The sequence below is a fragment of the Sus scrofa genome, chromosome 4 (genome assembly GCF_000003025.6).
Source record: "Sus scrofa isolate TJ Tabasco breed Duroc chromosome 4, Sscrofa11.1, whole genome shotgun sequence".
NCBI lineage: Eukaryota > Metazoa > Chordata > Mammalia > Artiodactyla > Suidae > Sus > Sus scrofa.
Window position 1 is genome coordinate 119170394 of NC_010446.5, and position 26118 is coordinate 119196511.

At 37.8% G+C, this 26118-nt stretch overlaps 1 protein-coding gene across 12 annotated transcripts in view; it reads right to left on the reverse strand.

Moving 5' to 3' along the window:
- The window catches only part of SNX7 (sorting nexin 7), a 217522-nt gene that overhangs the window by 129408 nt on the left and 61996 nt on the right, over positions 1-26118 (reverse strand). For 10 of the 12 annotated variants that reach the window (XM_013997355.2, XM_021090764.1, XM_021090763.1 and 7 more), the window contains one exon: positions 10019-10171. In XM_013997355.2, the coding sequence (XP_013852809.2) occupies positions 10019-10171 (153 nt within the window). Of the gene's footprint in view, positions 1-5; positions 9893-10018; positions 10172-19019; positions 20510-26118 lie in introns of those variants that run through there. The other 2 variants (XM_021090766.1, XM_021090769.1) reach the window with 2 other exon arrangements.

Sequence of the window (26118 nt, forward strand, 5' to 3'; positions counted from 1 at the left end):
ATTTCTTTTTTTTTATGGCCACACTCAAGGCATATGGAAGTTCTTGGGCCAGGGACTGTATCTGAGCCATAGCTGCAGCAACGCCAGAGCCCTTAACCTACTGAGCTGGGCCGGGGATTAAACTCTTGCCTCCGCAGCAACCAGAACCACTTTGGCTGGATTCTTAACATACTGCATCATAGTGGGAGCACCTGTAATTCTGGGCTAAGGTCGAATCGGAGCTGCAGCAGCTGGCCTATGCTACAGTCACAGCAATGCTGGATCCTTCACCCACCTAAGTGAGGCCACAGATTGACCCCACCCTCATGGACACTATGTTGGGTTGTGAGAGCCACAACAGGAACTCCCTGTAAATCATTTTTTTAATTGCCTAAACCTATGATTCAAAGCAATAATGAAAGCTTTCAGGAGCTGCATATTTAAACGTTTTTTTTTTTCCTGAAATATAATCAATCCAGAAAGAAATTCGAAATGAAATTACCAAAGGAGAGCTACTTCTATTATTTTGCAAAGGCTCCAAATCACTCACAAAATTTCATTTTTGGCAAAGTGTGATTTCAAAATCACCTGCCAGTTTATAATTTGAGAAATATAAATAACCTCAAAATGATGATTTGCATATTTTCCGAAAATAACTTTTACATATCTCTCAAGAATTTAAGTATCATGTTTACATTTGTAAATACTACAAATACTTCAAAGACTGCAACAGAGTTAACGCAAAAAACTCATTAGCTACAAACGCCATCTTGTGGTCCATTTTAAAAATTATTTTATAGTATTAGTCTGTAGATCTCTAACTCAAGATTAGCTAGATAGAAAGAGCTGTAGATACAACTAATTCTATTTCTCTCATTTTTACATGTGGAAAAATTGGGGCTCCAAAATATCTAATACTTGGAAATCTTTATAGAAAGAATTAGTATAAGAGCCCAAATTTGAATTCGTATCTTTTCAACTCATACTTTTCTATACCAACTCATCATTTTTCATTTGTTTGGTTGTCGTTTTTACTAATAGCAGACCAATTACATGAAGTCTGACCATTTTAGTACCAGACACTTCAAATACCAAGCTTATCTGTATCTGTTTATCATGCATGGAAAGTACAACAAACTGAAAAGAAGAACTTTTTTGGGGGGGTTACTGGAAAATTATCAAGGTGAGGCCATGACATTTAATTGCATTATTTTAAGACACTTCACATACGTTTTTCTAATTTTATTCTCCCAAAGCCCTGCCTCCCCGGGTGCAGGGGAGGGGAGGACAATCCATACCACTTTTTGACAGATTAGAAAACTGGGCATAGAGAAGATTAAGATTTTACATTTAGTTACTGGCAGGCATCCTGATACCCAACTTTAATTTTTTTCACTAGTAAACCCACCTTCTTTCTTCAAGATGTTACATCATGTGGTGTGTATATGTGGGTTTTTTTGTTTGATTTTTAGGGCTGCACCCACAGCATAGAAAAGTTCCCAGGCTAGGGGTCGACTTGGAGCTGCAGCCACCGGCCTACGCCAGAGCTACAGCAACACAGGATCCGAGCCACGTCTGCGACCTACACCATAGTTCACGGCAACGCTGGATCCTTAACCCAATGAGCAAGGCCAGGGATTGAACCTGCAACCTCATGATTCCTAGTTGGATTTGTTTCCACTGCGCCATGATGGGAACTCCAGTGCAAGCGTTTTAAATGACTTCTTCCTTTTCTTTATAGGAACTATGACACTGGTCCAGAGAATATAGTCTGTCATTATGAGGCACAGTAAGATGAAAGTTCTTAATTTAAAATTTAGATATTTTTAAAATTCTCTCATTATGATACATAATCTCCTATTCAAATCTTTGATAACAACACAAACACTTTTGGAATCCAAAGGACAGGAAGAGGCACAGACGGTCTCTGCTATGGCATAACTGTTCCCTTTCACACCTAAGCCCAGCTTCACTTGTCTAGATAATGGAGAAATAACTGTATCACAGAATGTAAGAGACTGGTGGAAGTGTTTTAATAGTTTTTAAGGAAGCAGAAGCCTACAAAACAAAAGCTTTAAGACCTACATGAAACATCATAAAAGATGTCCACAGTTATGTGGAAACGTGAGAGGTGGCTATGGCTTTGGGATATCAATTCAGAATAGAAAACACTTCATAAAACAAACAGTTATTTACATAATACTTCAGAATTCTGAAAATGATAATAAGCACTCTATTTGTAAGGTTTCCTTAGAAGGAAATAAAAATCAGAGCTTGGTGCATTTAATCCCAATTCTATAATTAACTGTGCTTTATGTAAATGTGATAGTTGAATACGAATCAGATTATACATTTTTAAATGAGAAAGAACGCTGCCCATGTTAAGTGTACAAGATGGTGCCCTCTTAGAAAACAAGGAATTTTAGAGCAGTGCTTCTTAAACTATCTGTGGTGAAGAACCCGTCTTTTCTTTAGTCCACTGAGGACCATTCAATGATCCTACTGAGCTGACTCGTTTGCACTTCATGGCACAGGAAATCGCTGCAAAGGCTGGACAACACCCAAAGTGGCCTTTACCTTACTCAACCAAAGAAGTCTACTAATCACCTATTTGGATGTCATGACAATGTCTAATTGCTACAGAAGATTTTAATTGATCACTTTCTATTTCTGATTTATCTTACTATCAATCTGTAATAAACAACTTATGAACTGGGCCTCAGGCCACACTCTAAGCCGCCTTACTTTAGAGAGCAACATAATTACCCAAGGTTTCCCGAACTATACTCCAACACAGGCTAATCCTACAAGAAGAAAGGCTGACCAAGGAAACTGTCTTCAGATTCATAAGCCACATGAGCACGTCGAAGATTCTGAAAACGTCTTTAGCAAATAAGTCTGTTTAGCTTTATTTAATTCCAACTTATTTGACTACAGGATCTTTTCTTCTGAGATTAATAACCATTAACATTACAAAAACTAATTTCCTATAAAATGCATTGAGAAACTTTAGCATAGGCAGAATTGCTGATTTACACTATTCAACAATTGCTTCAGAGCTCCCAGGGGCAAGGAACTTATTTCATTGCAATGCAATTTAATTTAGAGAAATTTATACACAGGAAACAATTCTTTCTTTGTACAAATTATGCCATTTCCAAAAGTCGGTTCTAGATATGTTTTCTGAAGCAACCACAAAACCTGGACTCCCCCTGTGACTGCTCCCCACATACTTTTCTTCTTTCCCAATTCCTTCGATGAAGACGCGTTTCTAAGACGTCAGAATAACCTTGTTTTGACTACATCTTAGTTTGTCAGTATTACTCCGAAAATGCATCATCAGAATTGAATTCAGGTCCTTCCCTGGGGCCAACATGATACCAAACCACTACCGTGGGGTCAGTCCTCAACCACTTCCATCCTTCTCTCTACAGGAAAGCCTGTTCACAAAGAACTGAGCAGTATTAGGTGCCTAGGTATGGTGTGCATCAGAAATTACAGAGGTTAACTATGTTGGAATCAGCTGTCATCATTCCAGTATTCCCCCAAATATCTGGGAGCTAATGTGAGTATTCACCTAGCAAAGAAAAGGGGTCTGCATTTCTCCTGGGTAAGCAGAAGTCTGTCCATCTTCCCTAGGTAAATCCGTTCAGAGTTAAGGGCTGTGAATACAGCTTAGGAAGCACTGCTTTGAGGCTGGTAATGGAAGGGCTTTCACAGAGGCCGCTGGAAAAAGAACAGGATGCTAGCTCGCCTTCCCTTTTGTGTAGCAATGGATAACTAATGTTTTATCACCTCTTCAAACTGAATTTTATTCCTCTCTTATTGATATTTGCCTCAACCATGTAACTTATACTTTCATTCTCTTTGATGGGGAAAACAGGAGTGAAACAGAAATCGAGTAGTTCAATTTTTCTCAGTTTCCATAATATAGTGTCCATATCACTTGACTCATTGTATTAGAGCTTATTAATTCCTAATTTTCTTGTTCGCAAAAGAGACTCCTCACACCCACATCCATTTGAGTTTGGTATTATTTGGAAGTCATTCCTGTTTTTTTTCCCCCAAATCTCACTTTTTCCTGTAATATGTCCTCCCTGACCCTGTTACTTCTGTATTCCTCTCTGACTATTCCTCTATATTTTTGCCTTTTAGAGTCCATAGCCCACAGGTGCAATTTTATCTGATTCTTTAACTGCTTCATTCCCTTTTATTTTTTAGAACTGTTCATTTCTCTTATGAGATATTCTCCTTTTGAGCCAATGGCATTAAAATTATCACTAAGTCTTCTGTAATTTTTTCACATCGTTTTACTAACTTCTAGGGAATGTGACTGAGGATCGCCAGGGGTTTCCTTCTTTTGCTTTTACCTCCCAGATTTCGAAACTGGTGTTTTTTTCCCCAAGTTTCTGTCATGTTACATCACAGTTCCTCTTTGTTGGGTAAAATTAAGTCTAGGGAAGCTATTCCCTCTCACTGCTTCTTTTAATTCATGTAGATGAACAGAAAGTCCATCATTTATCTGATTCTCAATTTAAAAAAAAGAATGAAAATTTTAGACGAAATCTAAATGCCCCCCCATCAGAATCCTGCTTAGCTGGCAATTTTATAATCATTATCAGTATAGATTAACCTTTAAAGTTACAATGTTTGGGATCTATCTTGACTTGGACCAAGGTGTTTTAAATATGCACAACTTTTTTTAAATGTTCCAAAATATATGGTGGCACCACTGAATTTAAAACAGCTCTTTCACTAGAATTTACTCACCACTCCCCAACATAATGAGGAATACATTTCTAAATGAAAACAACTACATGTGAAGAACTTCTAGAACATTCAGTGTTTATCTACTACTTAAACTTTGTAGAACTGCTATGATATCTATTTTTTTAAATTTCTCTAAATTTTAAATGGTCCATATATAGCTGGACTTGGATTTTAGGAAAGCACTGGGTTTGTTATTGATTTGTCTAGATGACAGACTCTTATAATGGTTTTTTCCTTTCATTTAACTCACAGAAAATGTCCTATGTTGATAATTGTTTTTCTGCTTCCTAGATTGCCATGTAGATACATATATTTTTATTATTCAGTAATGAGAGAACCTTTCTGTTAAGTCTGTTCATTACCATTCAAGTAAAAAAAAAAAACCTAATTTAAATACTCTTCCATTTAAAAAATAATACATTGTAAAGCTGTATTAATCAAGTAAAAATTACATATACTTATTATTCTTCTCTAAGGGCAAGATTTAAGTTTGAATTTGAAAGCTGCTTAGCACAGGGTTTTGATGTTAATAGAATTTTAAATGAATGATTTTTCCATGAGGCAATTGACATTCTTAAGTAAGATTGATAGCATTTGAAATGAAGTGGCCTTTAACCTGGTTATTTCTTGAAATTCTTATCAAGAAAGACTTTAAGTCTAATGTTCATGATTACTTTTAATAGTATTATTTGTGAGAGCAAAAATTTTACATAAAAGCAGCTATTAGTAGTTATTTTTGTTAATAAAGATAATAACATGATGTACTATATGGAGATTATGTCATCATATAGAAAAGTATTTAAACAAATGAAAAATACAGAACTCAACATAATATACATCCGCTGTAATCATGACACAAATAAGTAACTGTTTTTATTTTGACACATTCAGAAAGAACTGTGCAGAAATTTAAAAATATTTTGACCGGCATATAGCAAATTATTTTTCTATAATTGCCTTTAAATGCATTCCTCTCTAGGAGATCAGGTTATGGACAGTCTTTATTTCTTCTTCATACATTTGTGTACTTAGCTTTTGTTGTTTTTGTTTGTTTTTAGTGTGCATGTATTATTAAGGCGATTCTCTTCATGATTACGATATTAAAATTAAACTTCCAAAGAGTATATTCTTGAAGTCTGTAATACCTATCAAGGATCACTTCCTTTCGAATCTCTTCACCATCATCCTCATCAGTGGCATCATCATTAACAACAAAAACTCTCTCGTAGCTACTAAAGAACAATTAGAAAATACCCTGGCATTTTATCCGTGTCCTATTTTATGGGTTTTAGCATCCCTTCACATTTTAGCAGAAAATAATTTTTGGATACCTACGTACTTTGAAATTACTCATGTTCAACCAGATATTTTGTTTTATTGTTTTGTTATTATTGTTTTTTAAAAAAGATTCTAATTCATTCTTAGTTACTGCTCACATAGATCAAAATGGGGAATAGCTTCATTTCACCTATTTCGTTTATTTGGAAATACTAGTTTTATATTTGGTGTCAACCATCGCAAATAAATTCACATATCTAAGTACAGCATTTTAATACGACAATAACTGGCATCTGATACAGACCTATACCTCATGTTTACAACCCGATTTTCCTCTGTCCTCTGTCATTTTGATATTTAAATTTTAAGTTATAAATTACCTGTGACTATTTCATTTCACAAAAGTCCAAAGGCTAAGTCAGAAAGAGAAAGCCAAATACCATATCACTTATATCTGGAATTTAATATATGGCACAAATAAACCCTTCCACAGAAAAGAAACTCACGGATTTGGAGAACAGACTTGTGGTTGCCAAGAGGGAGGGAGAGAGTGGGATGGATCAGGAATCTGGGGTTAACAGATGCAAACTATTGCCTTTGGAATGGATAGGCAATGAGATCCTGCTGTATAGCTCGGGGAACTATATCTAGTCATTTGTGACGGAGCCTGATGGAGGATAATGTGAGAAAAAGAATGTATATATGTACATGTGACTGGGTTCACTTTGCTGTACAAGCAGAAATTGACAGAACACTGTAAGTCAACTAGAATGGAAAAAAATAAATCATTAAATAAAAAAAAATTTTTTTTTAAAGTCCAAAGGCAATTGTTTATACCCCATTTCTTTTATCACCATGAACAACAATCCCTTTAGGGGATTGATTTTTGCAAATGCTGATGAAAAAAGTAGTTCCATAAGAATGTGATTAAATTAAAAACGGAATGGAAAGATTCTGGAACATCTCACTTCCCTCTATGTCTGCGATATTCTGAAGTTAACAGATAACAGCAGACTGTTGCTGTTTCAAGCCCCACAGTTTGTGTGTTAATTAGGAAGCCCTGATTATATAAGGGCTCCAATTTCCTGATTACGCTTGGACTGACGTGCCAAATCAGTTAAAAATTATTCACTAAGGAAAAAACTCAACAAATAACTGGAGCTGTAGGGGTTTTGTGAAGTAATAATAAAGAAAACCAATGACTCTTCCAAACTTACACATCCAAGTTACAGTACACTTGATACAACTTGAGTAACCTTCAGAAATATAATTCACTTGGAGGAAAGAGTTAAAACCATATTGATATAAACTGCTGTGAAGAACAAAAGTTGCAATATGGTGACATGGCACAGTGATGCCAATTTAACTATTTTGAAGAAAACAGTATTATGCATACAATGAATTCAATCTATGAGAATGACAAAAATATTCATGTGAGACGTATAGTCAAAACGCAAATATTTGGGTTGGCGTTCATTGGCATTGCTATGAGTATTTCTTTTAAAAAATAAAAAATTCAAACTTAGAAAAGTCTGGCAGACCTTACAATTTAAAGGAAAACATAGTAGGTGCATTTGTTATGTAACTGATATAACCTGATATACTTACGTTTTATAATTACAATCACAGTATATCATCTATTCTAATTTTCTAAGGCATTTTCTTATAAATTACTGCAACTGACGGTCATAACATTCCTATCATGTCAGTGTGGACAGGTTCTATTGTAAAGGAGAGATAAGTTATTTCTGTGAATTTAACCAGTTAAGTGGTACTAAAGCCTAAGGTGATAAATGTGCTTTTATTCAACAAAAATAGTTTAAGTCATTCCAAAACCTGAGGCTTATGGGAAATTCCTTTCAGATACTTGAATGTACTTAAGATTGTTAAGGTAGAGTAAAAAAAAAAATAGAAGGGGTAGAAAATGATCTTTCTGATCCACCTGCTAAAAAGAAAACTACTTGAAACTGTCTACTAATCTCTAGCCCACTGCCATGAAACCTCCATGTCAGTCACATCTCTGTCTTTGTTGCAACATTGTCTAACTAGTCTCATCATGTTTCATTTCCTTCCACTCTGACCCACATACAGCCAGCGTGATCTTTCTAAAAGGCAAGTCCAAGAGACAATCGTCTCCTCGCTCTGGAAGCTCTTCAATAGCATTTCCCATTTCCCTTAGAATGAAAAATAAAAGGCAAAGCTCATAAGGTCCTCCCCCCTCTTCAGCCTAATAGGGTTTAAGACGTACTCGTGCAAAATAGGGCACGTAGGCATATTAAGCTGAAGGAGTTTAAGAATATGGCAGAAGCAGAAAGGTCACTGTGACCTTCTTCCAACCCTTATTCCCTCAAGCCAGTCATAAAACCCTCCTGTACACCCAGGGAAAAGGAGCATCTTTCTCTCTGAAGACAAAGGAACACAGAGAAGACTCCTAACAAGAAAGCCTTGCTAAATTTTCCCAGTGTATTGCACTTACCCCACGCTCCTTAACCCATCCTATTCCTGCACCACAGCCCACTCTTCCCCAAACCTAGCCTAAAAATACTCTGGTCTGTTTCTTCTGGGCTTGATTTGCTTATGAAGACTCCTGCGCCATGAAGAACTTAGATTAAATCAACGTGTGCTTTTCTCCTGCTCATTTGTCACAGTTTCCTTTTCAGACCTAGCCAGGGATCCTAAGAGGGTTGAGAAAAACTTTTTTCCTCCTCTGCAAGCCTCAGTTTTCAACTCAACACTACCTCCAGTGCACCATCCTCCAAAAAGGAACCTCAGGCATTTGAACATGTTCTTTCTCCCTCCCAGGCTTTTGTGCATGTCTTTCCTCTGCCTGGAACTCTCTTGTTCACATCTTTACCCACTCACCATTCAGGGCTCAGCTTGAACATGGCCTTGGAGGAATCTTCTTCAGTCCTCCTAGATAAGGTGAGATGCCCTTGCAATGTCTTTCTATCTTAGAACTTACACTTTATTATTATCATGTCTTGTGTTAACTATTTCTCTCACTGACTATAACTGCACGAGAAACGGATTATGTTTGTCTCACACCCTGTGGTCTTTCCAGAACCAGGCAGTGTCTGATGTTAGCAGGACTCAAGTAATTCTTGTAGAGTGAAAGTACCAGTATCAGATAATCTTGCACAATATAAAATATGTTAAAGTCCCTTTAAACTTGTAAGCCCCATAGACAAGTATAAAATAATTGTCTTAATGTATGAATTTGGTATAGTCACTAATTTGGACAGAGATAAGGTCAAAGATGTGTGTTTAAGATAGACCTTCTAGGAAAAGAATGTTCCGAATATGCTAGATGAAGAAAGTGACCGTGTAAAATTCATTTAAAATAATAACTATGTTGCAGAACTGTTAGTTGTTAAAAAATATAAAAGCAATCATTTCAAAAGCAAAATGTTGACTAGTATCTTTCCTGAATCGACAAACAAACAAAAAACCCCAAGTGCACTAAACTAAACTGAAATAATGTTCCTTGTTTGGTTTTGGTGTATAACTATAGGCAGCAACGTAGGGATGGCAGGGATCAAGGTATAAGCCCTGAACGAATTTTCTGCTCATTCTTCAACCTCACGTTGCCAGCTCTTTACAGTAGAAGAAAGGAGAGGAAAAGGCAATAAGATGGGGGAATCCTTAGGAAGCAGGAACAAGTGCTTTTGAAGAATTCAGATCCTTTCAACACAGGAAACAGAGGGAAAACAAACAAAACAAAACAGCAGCATAATTCTTCCTCACATCCAGCACAGTTCAAATCAGGTACTTGGTCATGAAAACTCACCACAATTCCTCCACATAAAGACATTTGTGTCATCGGGCGGGTTTCGCATTACTCGACCAAGCAGCAACTCCACGGGCCCTGAGCCACCAAAGGAGCTTTTCAATGCGACACTTGGTTCCAAAACAAACTCTTTCAACACAAGACAGAAAGTAAGAGAGAGGGGAACTCTTGGAGAAGGAAGCAGTAGCACATATCACTGCTTACCTGTTCATAATAGCAAATGTTCTCCTCGGCCATATCTATAAACGCTGACTTGATATCATTCTGCATGTTTTGTCTCCATCTTTCCCAGTCTGCTTTCAGGGCATTGTTGGCACACTCCACTTTATCTTCCAGTTTTCCAATCTCTTCCGTAAGCTGAATTAGATCACAAAGAGACATCAACCGATCTGTGTATTCCTGCTACTAAAGGAATGCTTCAAATCTAGGCTGAATATTATTTTTAAAAAAACAGCTTAATAGTAACAATACTTCTGCAAAGTCATAAGTATTTCCCATGTGCACGACTAGTATTTAGAGAACTAGACATGGAGAACTCAGTCAGGGATGAGCTCAGTCAAGTGGAGCTCTAAGGTCTGCCACCAATGAGCACTTGACTTGGCCTAAATTTCTCAAACCTTGGGCTTCATCTTCATTATAAAACAAAGGACATTGAACCACAAGCTATTTCAAAATTCTTTTGCAATAACTCTCTCATGACCACTATTTGTGGTGATAATATTTATGCTAAAAGGAGGGTTTCCCATCTTTAGTGTTCCCTTCCTGGTCCTTATTTTTCAACTGTTTTTAGCAGAACTCAATTAACTGACACATTACAATATCTGTACAGATTAGGCAGTTCAACCTGGAGGCACAGGGGAATGGCCACATTTCACTCAGCTGGTAACAGTGGCAGGTTTGTATCTCAAGACACCTGACACCTAGTCCCTGCTCCATTAGACAGGTTGGATATGACAGTCACGCCTCTTCCCAATTCACCCAACTTTTGAGCCTGGAACCCATCGATTTACTGCTTTATATTTGGCACATAACTTTATTTTTGTCTTTTTTTAGAGCCGAACCTGCAGCATATGGAGGTTCCCAGGCTAGGGGTCAAATCGGAGCTGTAGCCATCAGCTTATGCCACAGCCACAGCAACGACAGATCCAAGCCACGCCTGCGACCTGCACCACAGCTCATGGAAACCCACTGAGCGAGGCCAGGGATCAAACCTGTGTCCTCACAGATGCTGGTCACATTCGTTTCCACTGAGCCATGACAAAAACTCCTAATTTTGTATATTTATACCTATTTTATGTACATGTTTATTCATATATTCAGCAAATATTCATCTATTAAATGCCTTCTCTGTACAGGCATTCTCTGAGGATTTGGAGATTCAACCAGCGAAGACAACAGGCAAAAATCCCTGCTTGTGCCAGAGCTTTATTCTCTACCGGGGAAAGACAAACCATTAACAAAATAAATGAAATACGAACTATCAGTTGATGGTAAATGCCAAAGAGAAAAAATGAATCAGAAAGGTAGATAGAGAAAATGTAAGAATGATACAATTTTAGATAAATGACCGGGGAAAGCCTAAATAAGAAAAAGTCACTTGAAGAAATGCCTGAAGTTGACAAGAGAGAGAAGCATGGGGTTCTCAGTAGGCCAAGCATTCTTGGCAGAGGGAACAAGGGTAATGCCCCAGAAGTGGAAGCACGTCCTGAGGGTCCCAGAAGAACGAGGAGACAGCTATAGCAGGTGGCAGAGCGAAAAAGAGGGAAGGTTCTAGGAGATGAGGTCAGAGAAGCAGCGGAAGACCAGCTCCTACTAAGCCATGCAGTCTGTGGAAAGGGGCTTGGATTTTATCGAGTGAGACTCAAAACGAGGAAGACTCAAGCAGAGACGACACCGTCTTGCTTCTGCTTTAAAAGGAGCCTTCCACATTTCCACTGAGCTTGGCTCAAAGCATGTGAAAGAGGCTCTCATTTAAGGAAGCCCCCCCTACAGACATGCTAACCTGGGAAAATGTCATGTCTTAGAATCAAAAAAGTTATTTTGCTTCCAATGCTTGTTTGAAATATTACTTTGCCCTCGTTTATTCCGCCAGGAAATTTCACTTCTGACTTAGTTCACTCTAGCCGTATTTGCTTTTGTCTCCCTGGGAATAGACAGTTGGTATTACATAAATCTTTTACTACATATGGGAGATCTATTTCAGTAGTAAGGTTGATTTTCACGCTTTGTGTGTGGAGGGAGGATGTGTTTTTTTTTTTTTTTTTTTTTTTTTTTTTTAAACTTTGTTTGTAAACTACTTCACTGAGGCCATTTACTACTTTATGGGTATGTATGACTCCTTGGAGTAATTCCTTTGCTAACTCTTAGAGAGTTTTATCAAAAGCGATGTTCATGGAGGGACTGTGGATGCTGGGGAATAAGCTAAGGTAAAATCACTTACAGGTCAAATTCAAATAAGACCTGGAAAAAGCTCAGGGGCTAGTAGAGAACCACGCTCCTCTGGGTTGCTGGATGGAATCTTGCCGATTTCATAGCCAGATTAGAAAAATGTCTTCTCAACATCTAAGATCAAGAGGTACTTAGCCCAGCTGTAATTGCACTGTTATTCTCCTCCGCTTTGGTCTTGCAGTCTAAAACTACTATGCCCTGGAGTGCGCTTACCGGCAGAGTGCTTTACTGAAAGTGGTTTCAGGAAACACAGTATCTAAGTTCATATAGTCTATCTTCCCTCCACTCCTGATGGAGTTTAAAATGGTGTCACTGCCATGAGGGATTTATGACAAAGTCTTCCCTTTGTCTGTCTGCAACTGCCCCTTCTAAAAGCCCTTGCTCGTGACAGTGAGGCTTCTGCTCTGGTGGGTGCTTCTGCTCTGGCCAAGAGCTATGCATTCCTAATGAAGTCCTGTCCTGTCTGACTTCACTACCATCAACAGAAAGTCTGCAGCCTTATCAGTATGACATTGGGATTAAGACAACTAACGATAGGTTCACCGACCTCAGACCCCACTTCTGACGTTCATGAGCTATGTGACATTGGGTAAGATGACCTTTTGAAGCCCTCGTTTCTGTCTGTAAAATGAATATAAAAATAACAATACCTAACTCAGAGATTTCTTATGAAAATTGCCTGAGATAATGAACGTCTGTTGATGTGCACAGTGCCTGACAATTTTCCTACTAAACATTATCTACTACCATCTCCACCGCCACCACCATCATCAACTGGTGCAATGGAAGCTGACTCCCCCTCTTTTCCAGTATTTTGGTCTCTGGAAATATGCCATTCCTTTGCCAAGGTCTGGGTCTTAAGTTACTGTCTAGTGCTACTTCTTGACTTATTCTCAAGAATGTAGACACCTGACCAAGGAGGTAAAGGACCTATATGCCGAGAACTATAAAACTTTAATCAAAGAAATCAAAGAAGATGTAAAGAAATGGAAAGATAGTCCATGTTCCTGGGTTGGAAAAATCAACATTGTAAAAATGGCCATCCTACCCAAAGCAATCTACAGATTCAATGCAATCCCTATCAAATTACCCATGACATTTTTCACAGAACTAGAACAAAGAATCCAAACATTTATATGGAACCACAAAAGACCCAGAATCGCCAAAGCAATCCTGAGAAACAAAAACCAAGCAGGAGGCATAACTCTCCCAGACTTCAAGAAATACTACAAAGCCACAGTCATCAAAACAGTGTGGTACTGGTATCAAAACAGACAGACAGACCAATGGAACAGAATAGAGAACCCAGAAATAAACCCTGACACCTATGGTCAATTATTCTTTGACATGGGAGGCAAGAACATAAAATGGGAAAAAGAAAGTCTATTCAGCAAGCATTGCTGGGAAACCTGGACAGCTGCATGCAAAGCAATGAAACTAGAACACACCCTCACACCATGCACAAAAATAAACTCCAAATGGCTGAAAGACTTAAATATACGACAGGACACCATCAAACTCCTAGAAGAAAACACAGGCAAAACACTCTCTGACATCAACATCATGAATATTTTCTCAGGTCAGTCTCCCAAAGCAATAGAAACTAGAGCAAAAATAAACCCATGGGACCTCATCAAACTGAAAAGCTTTTGCACAGCAAGGGAAACCAAAAAGAAAACAAAAAGACAACTTACAGAATGGGAGAAAATAGTTTCAAATGATGCAATGGACAAGGGCGTAATCTCTAGAATATATAAACAACTTATACAACCCAACAGCAAAAAAGCCAATCAATCAATGGAAAAATGGGCAAAAGACCTGAATAGACAGTTCTCCAAAGAAGATATACAGATGGCCAGCAAACACATGAAAAAATGCTCAACATCGCTGATTATAAGAGAAATGCAAATCAAAACTACCATGAGATACCACCTCACACCAGTCAGAATGGCCATCATTAATAAATCCACAAATAACAAGTGCTGGAGGGGCTGTGGAGAAAAGGGAACCCTCCTGCACTGTTGGTGGGAATGTAAACTGGTACAGCCACTATGGAGAACAGTTTGGAGATACCTTAGAAATCTATACATAGAACTTCCATATGACCCTGCAATCCCACTCTTGGGCATCTATCCGGACAAAACTCTACTTAAGAGAGATACATGCACCCACATGCTCATTGCAGCACTATTCACAATAGCCAGGACATGGAAACAATCCAAATGTCCATCAACAGAGGATTGGATTCGGAAGAAGTGGTATATATACACAATGGACTACTACTCAGCCATAAAAAAGAATGACATCATGCCATTTGCAGCAACATGGATGGAACTAGAGACTCTCATCCTGAGTGAAATGAGCCAGAAAGACAAATACCATATGATATCACTTATAACATGAACATCTCCTCAGAAGAGAAAATCATGGACTTGGAGAAGAGACTTGTGGCTGCCTGACGGGAGGGGGAGGGAGTGGGAGGGATCGGGAGCTTGGGCTTATCAGACACAACTTAGAATAGATTTACAAGGAGATCCTGCTGAATAACATTGAGAACTTTGTCTAGATACTCATGTTGCAACAGAACAAAGGGTGGGGAAAAAAAATGTAATTGTAATGTATACATGTAAAGATAACTTGATCCCCTTGTTGTACAGTGGGAAATTAAAAAAAATGTAAAGAATGATATATATATATATGTATTCTAAATATATATGATCAAGTCTTGTCATTTTTTGTGATTTTATATACATATATATATAGAGAGAGAGAGCATTTTTTTTAATTTAATTCTTTCATCATTATCTCAGAAAAGGAGGAAAGAGAGATTGGTTATTTCTTCACACTGAATCGTCTTCCTATGATTTTAGTTCTAAGAAACTAATTGATAACAAGCACAAAACACTTAATTCAAATTAAGAGTGATCTGGACCATATCTTTCATGCCAATTTATAAAGGGATGTTATTAGATTTCCCTTCCCTTAGCTGACTGCAATTTTTGCAAGTTCTCTGCTACAAGGAACTGTGCATTTAGATGGCGCAACCCAGGCTCTGAACATAAACACTGAACACAATTTCACTAACGTAGGGAAGTAACATGTTAGGAACCAGACAGGCCGAAGAAGCTGCTGGAGTGGCTTCAGCACCCCTCTACCCATACAGCAGGTTTCAATAACTCTGAAAGAAGGAAATTCAATTCATAGTTTCTACTGCAAAATAGCATAGAAAAGACTGCATTTGGAAGGATTAAAGTTTGAATCATTCATTTCACAAATTCTGGAAACTACCTGGCCCTCTGTTGGTGGAAAAACTGAAGAAGCAAGCAATCCTTTTTGCCAGGAAAATGTTGTAATATCAGAATAAGTAATAAAAGACTATAATACAGTGAAAAATAAAGATTTATATTTAACAGCCAGGCTAACGGGTAATTTCTAGCTTCAGTTATATTCAGCTGGAAATTAGTCACAAAATTAAATGAAAACCATTAATACTAAGAACTCAGGCAAACACAATAATATCCTTCTTCGATAGAGAGTAACTATCATACCAGGAACAACAGCAGTAATAATAACCATTTGCTGTATTTCTGCCATGGGCCATTGCATTAAGCTATATACTTTACACACATTATTTCATTTAATCTGCATAATAACGCTGCAAATCTGCTAGTATGATCTGCTTTTAACCGGCTGGGAAACTAGGAGAAAGAAAAGTGATCACATAGCTTTTTGTAGCATCGCAGAGATTCAATCCAAAGTCCACCTAAGTCAAAACACATGCTCTTTCCATAGAGACTGAATAGCATCAAGCTAACCTGTTAAACTGATTCACTCTTACCTCAAGGAGTGTGTTCACTATTAGAATACAGATATGCAAAAACAAAACAAACGCCGAAGGCTATAATACAAAGCAGAATGCGCTAATATCATAATGGAGGGAAAACAAAGTTATAGAAAGATACACATCAGAGGATTAATTCCAACTAGCATAGGGGACATTCTGTTAATTTGCTAGGCAGCGAATGGGGAAGAAAACAGCTGGATGAAGGCATGACATGAACAAAACCACACGGTATACTTTATGTTACCTACTGTGACAAAAGAATAGAGAAGAGATAGGTTTGGAGGCTGGAGGTGGGTGAGGAGAAACCTGGGAAATGCAGCTGCATTGGCTGATGGAAGACTGACCACTAGGGGGTGTAACTGATACTGAGCATGAAAAGGATGCTGTAGGAAAGGGGAAGCTACTCAAAGTTTTCGACCAGACCTGAGGTTTACTAGAGATAGATTCCTGAGTCAGAGATAACGCAGGGGTGCTTAGAAGAGAAAGGGAGGAGGAGGGGAAGAAGGGAGACCAATTAATCTACACTGAGACAGCAATAAAAGAGGACACGGAGGCTTTGGTTCATTCCCACTCACTATGCATCTAGTCTGAGGTAGGAACTAAATGGAGGGTGAAAAAACAGATCTTGTCCTCAAGGACTCACGCCTAAGTAGAGAATTTTAAAAAATTGGATAAAGAGAATGTGAAGGGCATTTCATGGAAAGCAAATTGGGTGTATGGTCTTAGAAGCATGTTTGCTTTGAAGTTTCTAAAAATTTCAGTGAGTAGGGGAATAGCAAGAGAGGAAAAGAGGCAGGCACTGCCAGGTACTAAAGGGTTTACCTTGTTGGGGTGGGGTGTGTGTTGAATTTTAATGGAAAACAGGGGAAGAGAATGAGGGAAGCAGTAACAGTAAGATTCCTGATACTGAGAGGAGAAAAGAGGCTGGAAGGCAAAATCAGGAAGGGATGGCTATTGCCTAAGTGTGGGTATCGTATCGGGAAGAAAGGTAAGATTACCTGACCTTTTTAACTGGGCAACATTAACTGGAAGAACAGGTGGGGTGGGGTGAGATAGGAAATGAAGGCCTGAAGGCAACAGTAATAGTCTTGCAGACAGAGGTACACGTCCATCAACTCTGAGACGTCAACCTCGGGACATGTTTCACTAAAAGTTCCTACTGCAGTTTTTCAAAGTGAAATAAAAAGGTACTGATCCCTGAGAATCAGAGTCTCAGAGAAAAAAAAAATTAAAGGAACAATGAAGAAAAAAAATTATGCTAAAAATAGTAAGTCCATCATGATCAACATGTTATGTCTTATTTTATGTCTTTTGTCTCTTTAGGGCTACACCCGTGGCATATGGAGGTTCCCAGGCTAGGGTTCACATTGGAGTTGTACAGCGGGCCTACATCACAGCCACAGAAACGCCAGATCCGAGCTGTATCTGTGATCTACACCACAGCTCATGTCAACGCTGGATCCTTAACCCACTAAGCGAGGCCAGGGATCAAACCTGCGCCCTCATGGATACTAGTCGGGTTCATTAACCACTGAACCATGATGGGAATGCCAGCATACTACATTTTAAGGTAATATTTGATTACTATCCTTATTTCCCATCCATGAAAAACATGGTCTAAGAGGTGGGTGTCAAATCAAAGAATAAAAGATGCATGAGGTTCATGTCACATCCCATCAACTCAGAGGCATCCTAGAGAATGGCCTGATGGTTAGAAGGGCCAGGAACAGATGCACTGGTTCCATCAACATCAGTTATGGCTCTGAACCTTGGTCATATCATGTTATGACTGTCTGTCCTTGGTCATGTGGGAAAGTGGGTAAAATAACTTGGATGAATCCAGGCAGATCATTCATTATTGCTGGGAAATAAAACCTATGTTCTAATGGGACAGCCTGTGGATCAATTATTATAGATCATTACATTAACAGTTAATTTTTGAAGCACTTGTGCTGCGAAGGCAACCACAGGTGCCTTCAATCCCTCAAACTCATTTAATCACCTTGGAGGTTTTCCACCTTATTTCCTCAAAGCTGACTTTAGAAAGTGAAACCAATCCAGAAACCCCATAATATTTTCATAATTTTTACTAAAATGAGCCTTTATAGATTTTAATTTTCTATTACTCTTACAAATCGCATTTGCAAGAACATATCTTCCCATAAGAATCATCAGAAGTAGATCTATTTTTATAGAAAAGTAATATAAATTCGTGCAAATAGTTTATTAACTGTCTTTAACCAAATGATTAAAATATAAAAAGAAAAATTTTTTTCACAGAAAATTACTTTAATAGTATTTATTAACTTTATAAAAAAAGATATTAGAGAGTTCCTGATGTGGCTTAGCAGGTTACGAACCTGACTAGTATTCATGAGGACTCAGGTTCGATCCCTGGCCTCGCTCAGTGGGTTAAAGATCCTGCGTTGCTGTGAGCTGTGGTGTAGGCCAGCAGCTGCAGCTCCTATTCAACCCCTGGCCCAGGAACTTCCACATGCTGCAAGTGCAGCCATAAAAAGAAAAAATATATATATATAAATATTAGTAATGAGATTTTTTACTAATGAAAAAATTCTGAGAGTGTTTACTTTAGCATCAGGGATAATGACAAGGCTGTCCCATCACTAATAACTTTACAATGTATTTTTTAGCCAGCTCAGTACGAAATGAAAAAAAATATATAAAGTATAAAGACTGAATAAATGAAACAAAACTATCAATATGCACCCATAAGATTTTCTACATAGAAAATCCCAAAGAGTGTACAAAGAAATTGTTACAATCGAAAATAATTTGGAAGATTGCTAGATATAAGATAAATACGCAAAAGTGAATTACATTCCTATACTCTGGCCAAAAAAAAAAAAAAAACTTAGAAAATAAATATTGCTCACATATATAATTTATGATAACTACAAACAAAAGGTACTTGAAATAAATTTATGAGAAGGTGTATGAGAAGGTGAAGAAAACATGCTTTTTGGGGAAAAAAAAGTTTAAACTTTATTGAGCGATATAAAGAAGACAATAAAGAGCGAGTTTTCTAAAAATTATTCTATTTTACATCTTCTAGATAGGTTTCCTTTGTTTAACTTCCAGTCTAAATACTGGTTGCTCAGATCGTCCCTCTCAAAGTAGGTATATTTTTACTACTTTCCTATCTCGGTTCATCTCCTTAACATTCATTGGAACTAACTTCCCTGTTAGAATACAAATTCTAACATGCGTCATGTGTCTGTCTTTTGACCATTATATCCTCAGTACTTACTATGCAGAAATTTGATAAACACTTGTAGAATAAATGAACAATTTCAGAAAAGTGAAATATTAGTAATGAATCTAGGCTTGTTTCCCTCCTTCCTTCTCAAGGACTGTTCTTATTACACATTGAGATATCACAGAAATTTACACAGTGCCTGTACCTAACCTAAAGGCCTGTATCACCAACATTTGTCAGCAAAACAATACAATTTGAGGATAATAGCTATTCTTACTTAAAAATATCTTCATCGGTTTCTTTCTGAAACGGCTTCTCTATTATTTCCTTTTACGGAAAAAATTAACCATTCAGTCTATTTATTCAAATGCTAAAAACTTCTCTTCATAATCAGAAAAGCTGGGAAATTATCATTTCGAAAAGTTCTTGAAAATAATATACCTAAATAAAAAGATTTAGATTGCCACTCCATCAGGAGACAATGGAAAATTCAAAAACTCAGTTCTAATCTGACAGCTACCTCCTCTTAACAAGTATTAATTAGATTGCAGGGGAGAGATAAGAGCGCTCTTAACAATAAAATTATATTATTTTTTGATCTGTGAGAGAGGAAAGGATGTGTCTGAAAAATTAGATGCTTGATGATACAATGTTCCTCAGGCATACATGTGAGTACTACATGTGAGCACCTTTTTTTATATACTGTATAATACACATTTTTCTTAAAAAATAGAAACTTTTGCCAATGTTGTTATCCAAATGGAACTTGTTCAGTAGAATACAATGCATTTGCTAAAAATGACAAGTCATAAAACACCCGCAAATGTAGTTGGTGCCTCACCATTCCAGTCAGTACCTCCAACACCATTAAACATCCTTCACATAAGGAATAATCATAATTTCCTGTGACACCGGAGGCAACAGAGAGCCAATTATTTAAACAGTCCCAGTTTAGGAAATGTAGAGATTGCCTATGAGTCCGTTGCACAACAAAGGCACAGTAAATATACGTTGGGCAGAAGAGGATTCATTTTTTCCAGGTGCTTCCAGGAGTTCTTTAATATAAACCTTTTAAAATGATTTGGCTCCTGAATTTTTTTTTTTTTTTTAACTTTTAAATCCAGGTCTTTTGACTCTTTAGATATGATAATTTCCTGTATTTGTTTCTGAAGAAGATACTCTCAGCCTAGAAAAGCAACATGCCATCCTACCATTAGGTTTTACTCAGGTTAAAAATTATTTCAAAGACAAATCTAAACAGAATGACTTCACAGACCTTCGCAGGCTATTCAGTTGTCTGTCACGAAGTATGTTTATTCACTAGTTAACCAACCAATATCTCACATATTATCTCCTTCAATTCTCACTATATATGGTGAAGCAAACACAATTTTTCCTAATTAACAACAACAACAAAAGGACTGTTTTGTGAGGTTTAAGTAACTTTGGTAACTTCTTCCCAGGATCCAGATTCTCTCATTTGTGATCCACCTCTACTATTTTACAAAATTCCACTTGGGGCACCTGACCTTCAAGGCATATATATTAGCTCAGAGAGCCGCATGAAGGATCCTCCATTTATATTTAACTGTTTTTAATTCACATATGACATTTGTTTTATATATTAACATATAATATGACATTTGTTTCATATATTCATATATTCGTTATTTGATATTTGTACATACTGAGCAGTGATGACTAAAATAAGTCTAGTTAACATCCATCCCCACACGTTACAACTTTTTCTTCCTGTGATGAGAACTGTTGAATTTTTAAGATCTGCTCTTAGTGAGTCTCGAATACACAACACAGCATTATTAACTATAATCACCACCTTATTCGCCACATCCCCATGACTGACTTTATAACTGGAAGTGTGTACCTTACAATTAATTAACTCTTAGGTCATGTTTGTAACTTACATGCATAGCTTATAGCACAGATAAAACGTACGGGTATAGTAGTGCAAGTGTGGATAATTTGTGCATTTAAAAATGTATACATATTAGGAGGTGTGCTCAAAAATATTTCGGTGATAGAGTACATGATCAAGAAGTCTAGGGACTGAAATCTTCTCTTGGCTGAAGTACTGTGTATGTTATGCTTTTTAATCAAGGGAATTCCCTTAATCAAGGGAATTTCTCTCTCTTCCATCTGAATCCCTACCAAAGCTAAAACCTTCCTTAAACAGGATCTTTCCTCTTTAAATCAATCAACCAACCTACCACACATCAAAAACAGCCTTTAATATTGCAACACAGGCTAAAACAAAGCTGGCCAACAGAATTTTCTGTGATGATAGAGATGCTCTATTCTGGAGCGCCCCAAACAGTAGCAACAGCCACATATGACTCCAGGATGCAGCCAGCGCAAATGAAGAATTTTTTTCACTGTATTTAGTTTTAATTGATTCACATTTATTTTTATTTGCAGCATATGGAGATTCTCAGGCTAGAGGTCCAATCAGAGCTGTAGCCGCTGTCCTATGCCACAGCAATACCAGATCCGAGCCATGTCTGCAACCTACACCACAGCTCATGGCAGCACTGGATCCTTAACCCACTGAGTGAGGCCAGGGATTGAACCCGCAACCTCATGGTTACTAGTCAGGTTCGTTAAACAGTGAGCCACGACAGGAACTCCAATTGATTCAAATTTAAATGTAAATAACCACATGCAGTTAGTGGGCACCATATTACTCCCCACAGCTCTAGAAAGCTGTGACCAGTATAACTGGAATAGCATAAGCACTCAAGTAATAGATTTTATGTGTTCCCCTTAAAAAAGTATTCTTTAATAAATCTGCTTTTATGTGTTTCCCCAGAAAGCCTTCAACATTATTTTCAATGAATTCATTCTAAAAACATGATGGTATTTTGGAAGAAGTATTAGCTTGAAAAAATTCAATTAATGATATTTTTGCATATAGATAGTGGTTTACTGATTATGACCTTTTTTTTTAAGGGAGACAATACAGTAATCATTTTAAGGAAATAAACTCATAATTCAAGTGTTTGAATATCACTATGAATAAGTATTAGTTTAATTTTAAAGCACTACAGGAATTCTCTGGTAACCTAGCAGTTGAGATCCAGTGCTGTCACTGCTATGGCTCAGGTTGAATCTCTGGCCCAGGAACAAGCAGGGATAGACAAGTCCCACCACATTTAAAACATGGTCTATGGAGTTCCCATCACAGCTCAGTGGTTAACAAGCCCTACTGGGATCCATGAGGACACAGGTTCAATCCCTGGCCTTGCTCAGTGGGTTAAGGATCCAGCGTTGCAGTGAGCTGTGGTGTAGGTCACAGACGTGGCTCATATCCCACGTTTCTGTGGCTATGGTGTAGGACGGCAGCTACAGCTCTGATTAAATCCTTAGCCTGGAATCTTCCATATGCTGAGGGTGTGGCCCTAAAAAAACAAAAAACAAAAAAAAAAAAAAAAGAAGAAGAAGAAAAAACAATCTAAAACCTCCATTATTGAAACAGTACAGTTCTGATGCTTAAAAGGCAGATGGAGGGAACATATAGAAAGCCTCCAGGCAACTGCATGTGACAATACAAATTAAGTATATTTCCAAGGTAGCACTACAAAGTACTGGGAAAAATATGATTGCTCAACAGACAGTTTCAGCACAACTGGACAATTATCTAAAAATATATAGTTGAATCCACATGTCATATTTACAGCCAGAATTAATTCCAAATGACTCAAGGATTCAAATGTAAAACAAACCCCAAAAATTAATAAAAGAAAGGTGAGACAATTCTGTCATCTTAATTTGTACTTAAAAGTAAAATCCTTTAGAAAAAGACAGATAAATCTTACTTAATAAAGACTAGATGTTCCCGTTGTGGCACAGCGGAAAAAGAATCCGACTAGGAACCATGAGGTTTAGGGTTCAATCCCTGGCCTTGCTCAGTGGGTTAAGGATCTGACATTGCCGTGAGCTGTGGTGTAGGTCACAGACTCGGCTCAGATCTAGCGTTGCTGTGGCCCTGGGGTAGGCTGGTGGCAACAGCTCCGATTAGACCCCTAGCCTGGAAACCTCCTTGGCCCTAAAAGAAAGACAAAAGACCAAAAAAAAACCCAACCAAACAAACAAAAAACCTAAATATTTCTACATAGCAAAAATCACTATAAAGAAAATTAAAATATAGTACAAAAAAGGACTAATTTCTCTAATAATCACTTAAAAGCCAGGAACAGACCAAGAATTAATATTCTAATAAGCAAAAAGCAGACAATTACAAAAAAAGAAATACAAAATGTACTTAAACATATAAAAAATGCTTAGCTTTGTTCATCACAAGATATACAAATTAAAACTAAAAGCGGAGGAGTTCCTGTTATGGTGCAATGGTAATGAACCCATGAGGACTTGGGTTCAACACCTGGCCTCGCTCAGTAGGTTAAGGATCTGGCGTTGCTGTGGCTGTGACACAGGCCTTACAGCTGCAGCTCCGATTCAACCCATAGCCTAGAAATTTTCATACACTGGGGGTGCGGTCCTAAAAAAACAAAAGAAACAAACTCCAAGGGGATACTACTTTTCACTTATGAGATGACAACAATTCTAGTTTAACCACATTGACAAAGTTGGGGTGTGGGGTACAAGAGCAAACAAGCAATCAAACATGCTGAGGAAGCTGCAAATAGCTCTCCCAGTAGAAACTAACTTGGTAGGAATAAAAATAACATCAACAAAAATAACAGCACCTAATTCTTTTAGTCCTTCCTTTGTACCAAGCACTATTATAAGCACTTAAATGTGTTACACATTTAGCTCTATGAGCTAGGTACATTATTTCCCTCCTCTGTTCTACAAACTAAGAAACAAAGTCAAGGAAAGGTTAGCTAACTTGTCCAAGACTGCACAATTAACAATGAACTGTCAAAGTCGAATAGTCTCAGAATTCCCGTTGCGGCTCAGTGGGTTAAGAAGCCAATAAGTATCCATGAGGATGCAGGTTCGATTCCTGGCTTTGCTCAGTGGGTTAAGGATGCACTGTTGCTGTGATGGTGTAGGCTGCAGATGTGGCTCAGATCCTGCATTGCTGTGGCTGTGACCTGCAGCCACAGCTCTGATTTGACCCCTATCCTGGGAGCTTCCACATACCTCAGGTGCAGCCACAAAAAGACAAAAAAAATTAAAATTAAAAAAAAAATTGAATAGTCTCTCACACAGCAATTTCACTTATAGGTATTTATTCTGTAGATCTACTGAGACATTCACAGAATAATACATGTACAAGGTTACTCACTGGATCATTGTTCATAGCAGCAAAAAGCTGGAAATAAATGTTCACCAGTAGGAGTCACATAAAATAAATTGTGGTACATCCATTCAACAGAAGACTATGCAGCTATAAAAGGCCAATAACTGGTGTGATCGCTGAGATATATATTAATAAAGCAAAGTGCAGAAACCTTTATGGCACATGAGTGCATTCATAATAAGAGTAAAATCAGAGTGCCTGTTTGCATTTGTTGTAAATCCATAAAGCACCCTGAAAGCAACTAACAAGATTATGTAGTTGTAAAGTGGGCAGTGGGGATTGGGAAGATAGGATACGGAGGTGGGGAGGAAGCTTTTCATTAAATGTGTTTTTAAAAATTTCTGAATTTTTTATCATGCAAAATATTATCTAGTCAAATAAATCACTTTCGGTTTTTTTGTTTCTTTTTAAGCAACATGCTAATTGCTTATGTTACTTTTGGGACAAATGAAATGTTGACATTCCTACTGTGCTTTAGGGAGCACTGGTAGTTGGGGATGACATCTGTAGAGACACATCATATCGGGACTCAAAAGTGAGAGACACAGAAACTCTGAGCTCCTTTTTCCTGGTTGTTGAACTGCGCATATAACCTCGTCTAATAAAAGAGAGTGTGAGATGACTCAAAAAGTGTCGAGGGTACATGTGGGAGTGGGAAATGGTGATATTTCTACATGAATGTGTTATTTAATGTATTATGCAAGAACTACACATTCATACGTGTGTGATCTTAAATGTGCAAGAATAAGTTAATCTAAATGTTGTAACTAACAATTTGACTTTGGACGAAAACCTTGTCTTTTGGTGAGGAATCTTCTCCAGGAAACTTGCAGCAGGGTAGCCTGACATTTGTATTCTGCATGTGACAGTGATGACCACACAGGGCTTATGTGTGTGTCCTCATTAATGGAATATGCGGAATGTGTTCAGCATTTTCCAGGCCTTAAGAGTCTGTGGCAGGTCTTCTAATGCATTAAAAATTTGCTCTGGATGCACTTCTCTGTCCTTTTTCTTACTCATTTTGATTAAAAGCTTCTCTATCAGAGTGTCTCAGCCCCTACAGAACCTGCTTCCTGGGAAGGATGGAAGTTCTAGAAGTTTGTAGTATATTCTCCAAAGGCACCTGGGGCCCCAAAACTCTTACCCTCCTCCCCAGCCACACTGCTATTGAGAACCACCAGCATACGCTGTACCTCCTTAACTCATTTCACAATCTCTTTACTGAGAGAGAAGCAAGGCAGGTCAATTTGCTCTAAAATTCGTATCATTAAAACTGCCAATTCACTATCACAGGCTATTTCAAAGCACCAATAAAGTTCTGCGGCAGGAATGGCAAAAATAATTTATCACGCATGCAAACTCTGACTGGTATTAGTTACGCGAAGCATATTGAGAAGTATCTTTTTAGACGTTACCCTAGTGTCTAGTTTTCAAGTTCTTGGTGCGATTTTTGGAGTCCAGCCTCGACAACTTCTACATGTGCAGTATTGAGCCAGTAATTTTTATGTCTC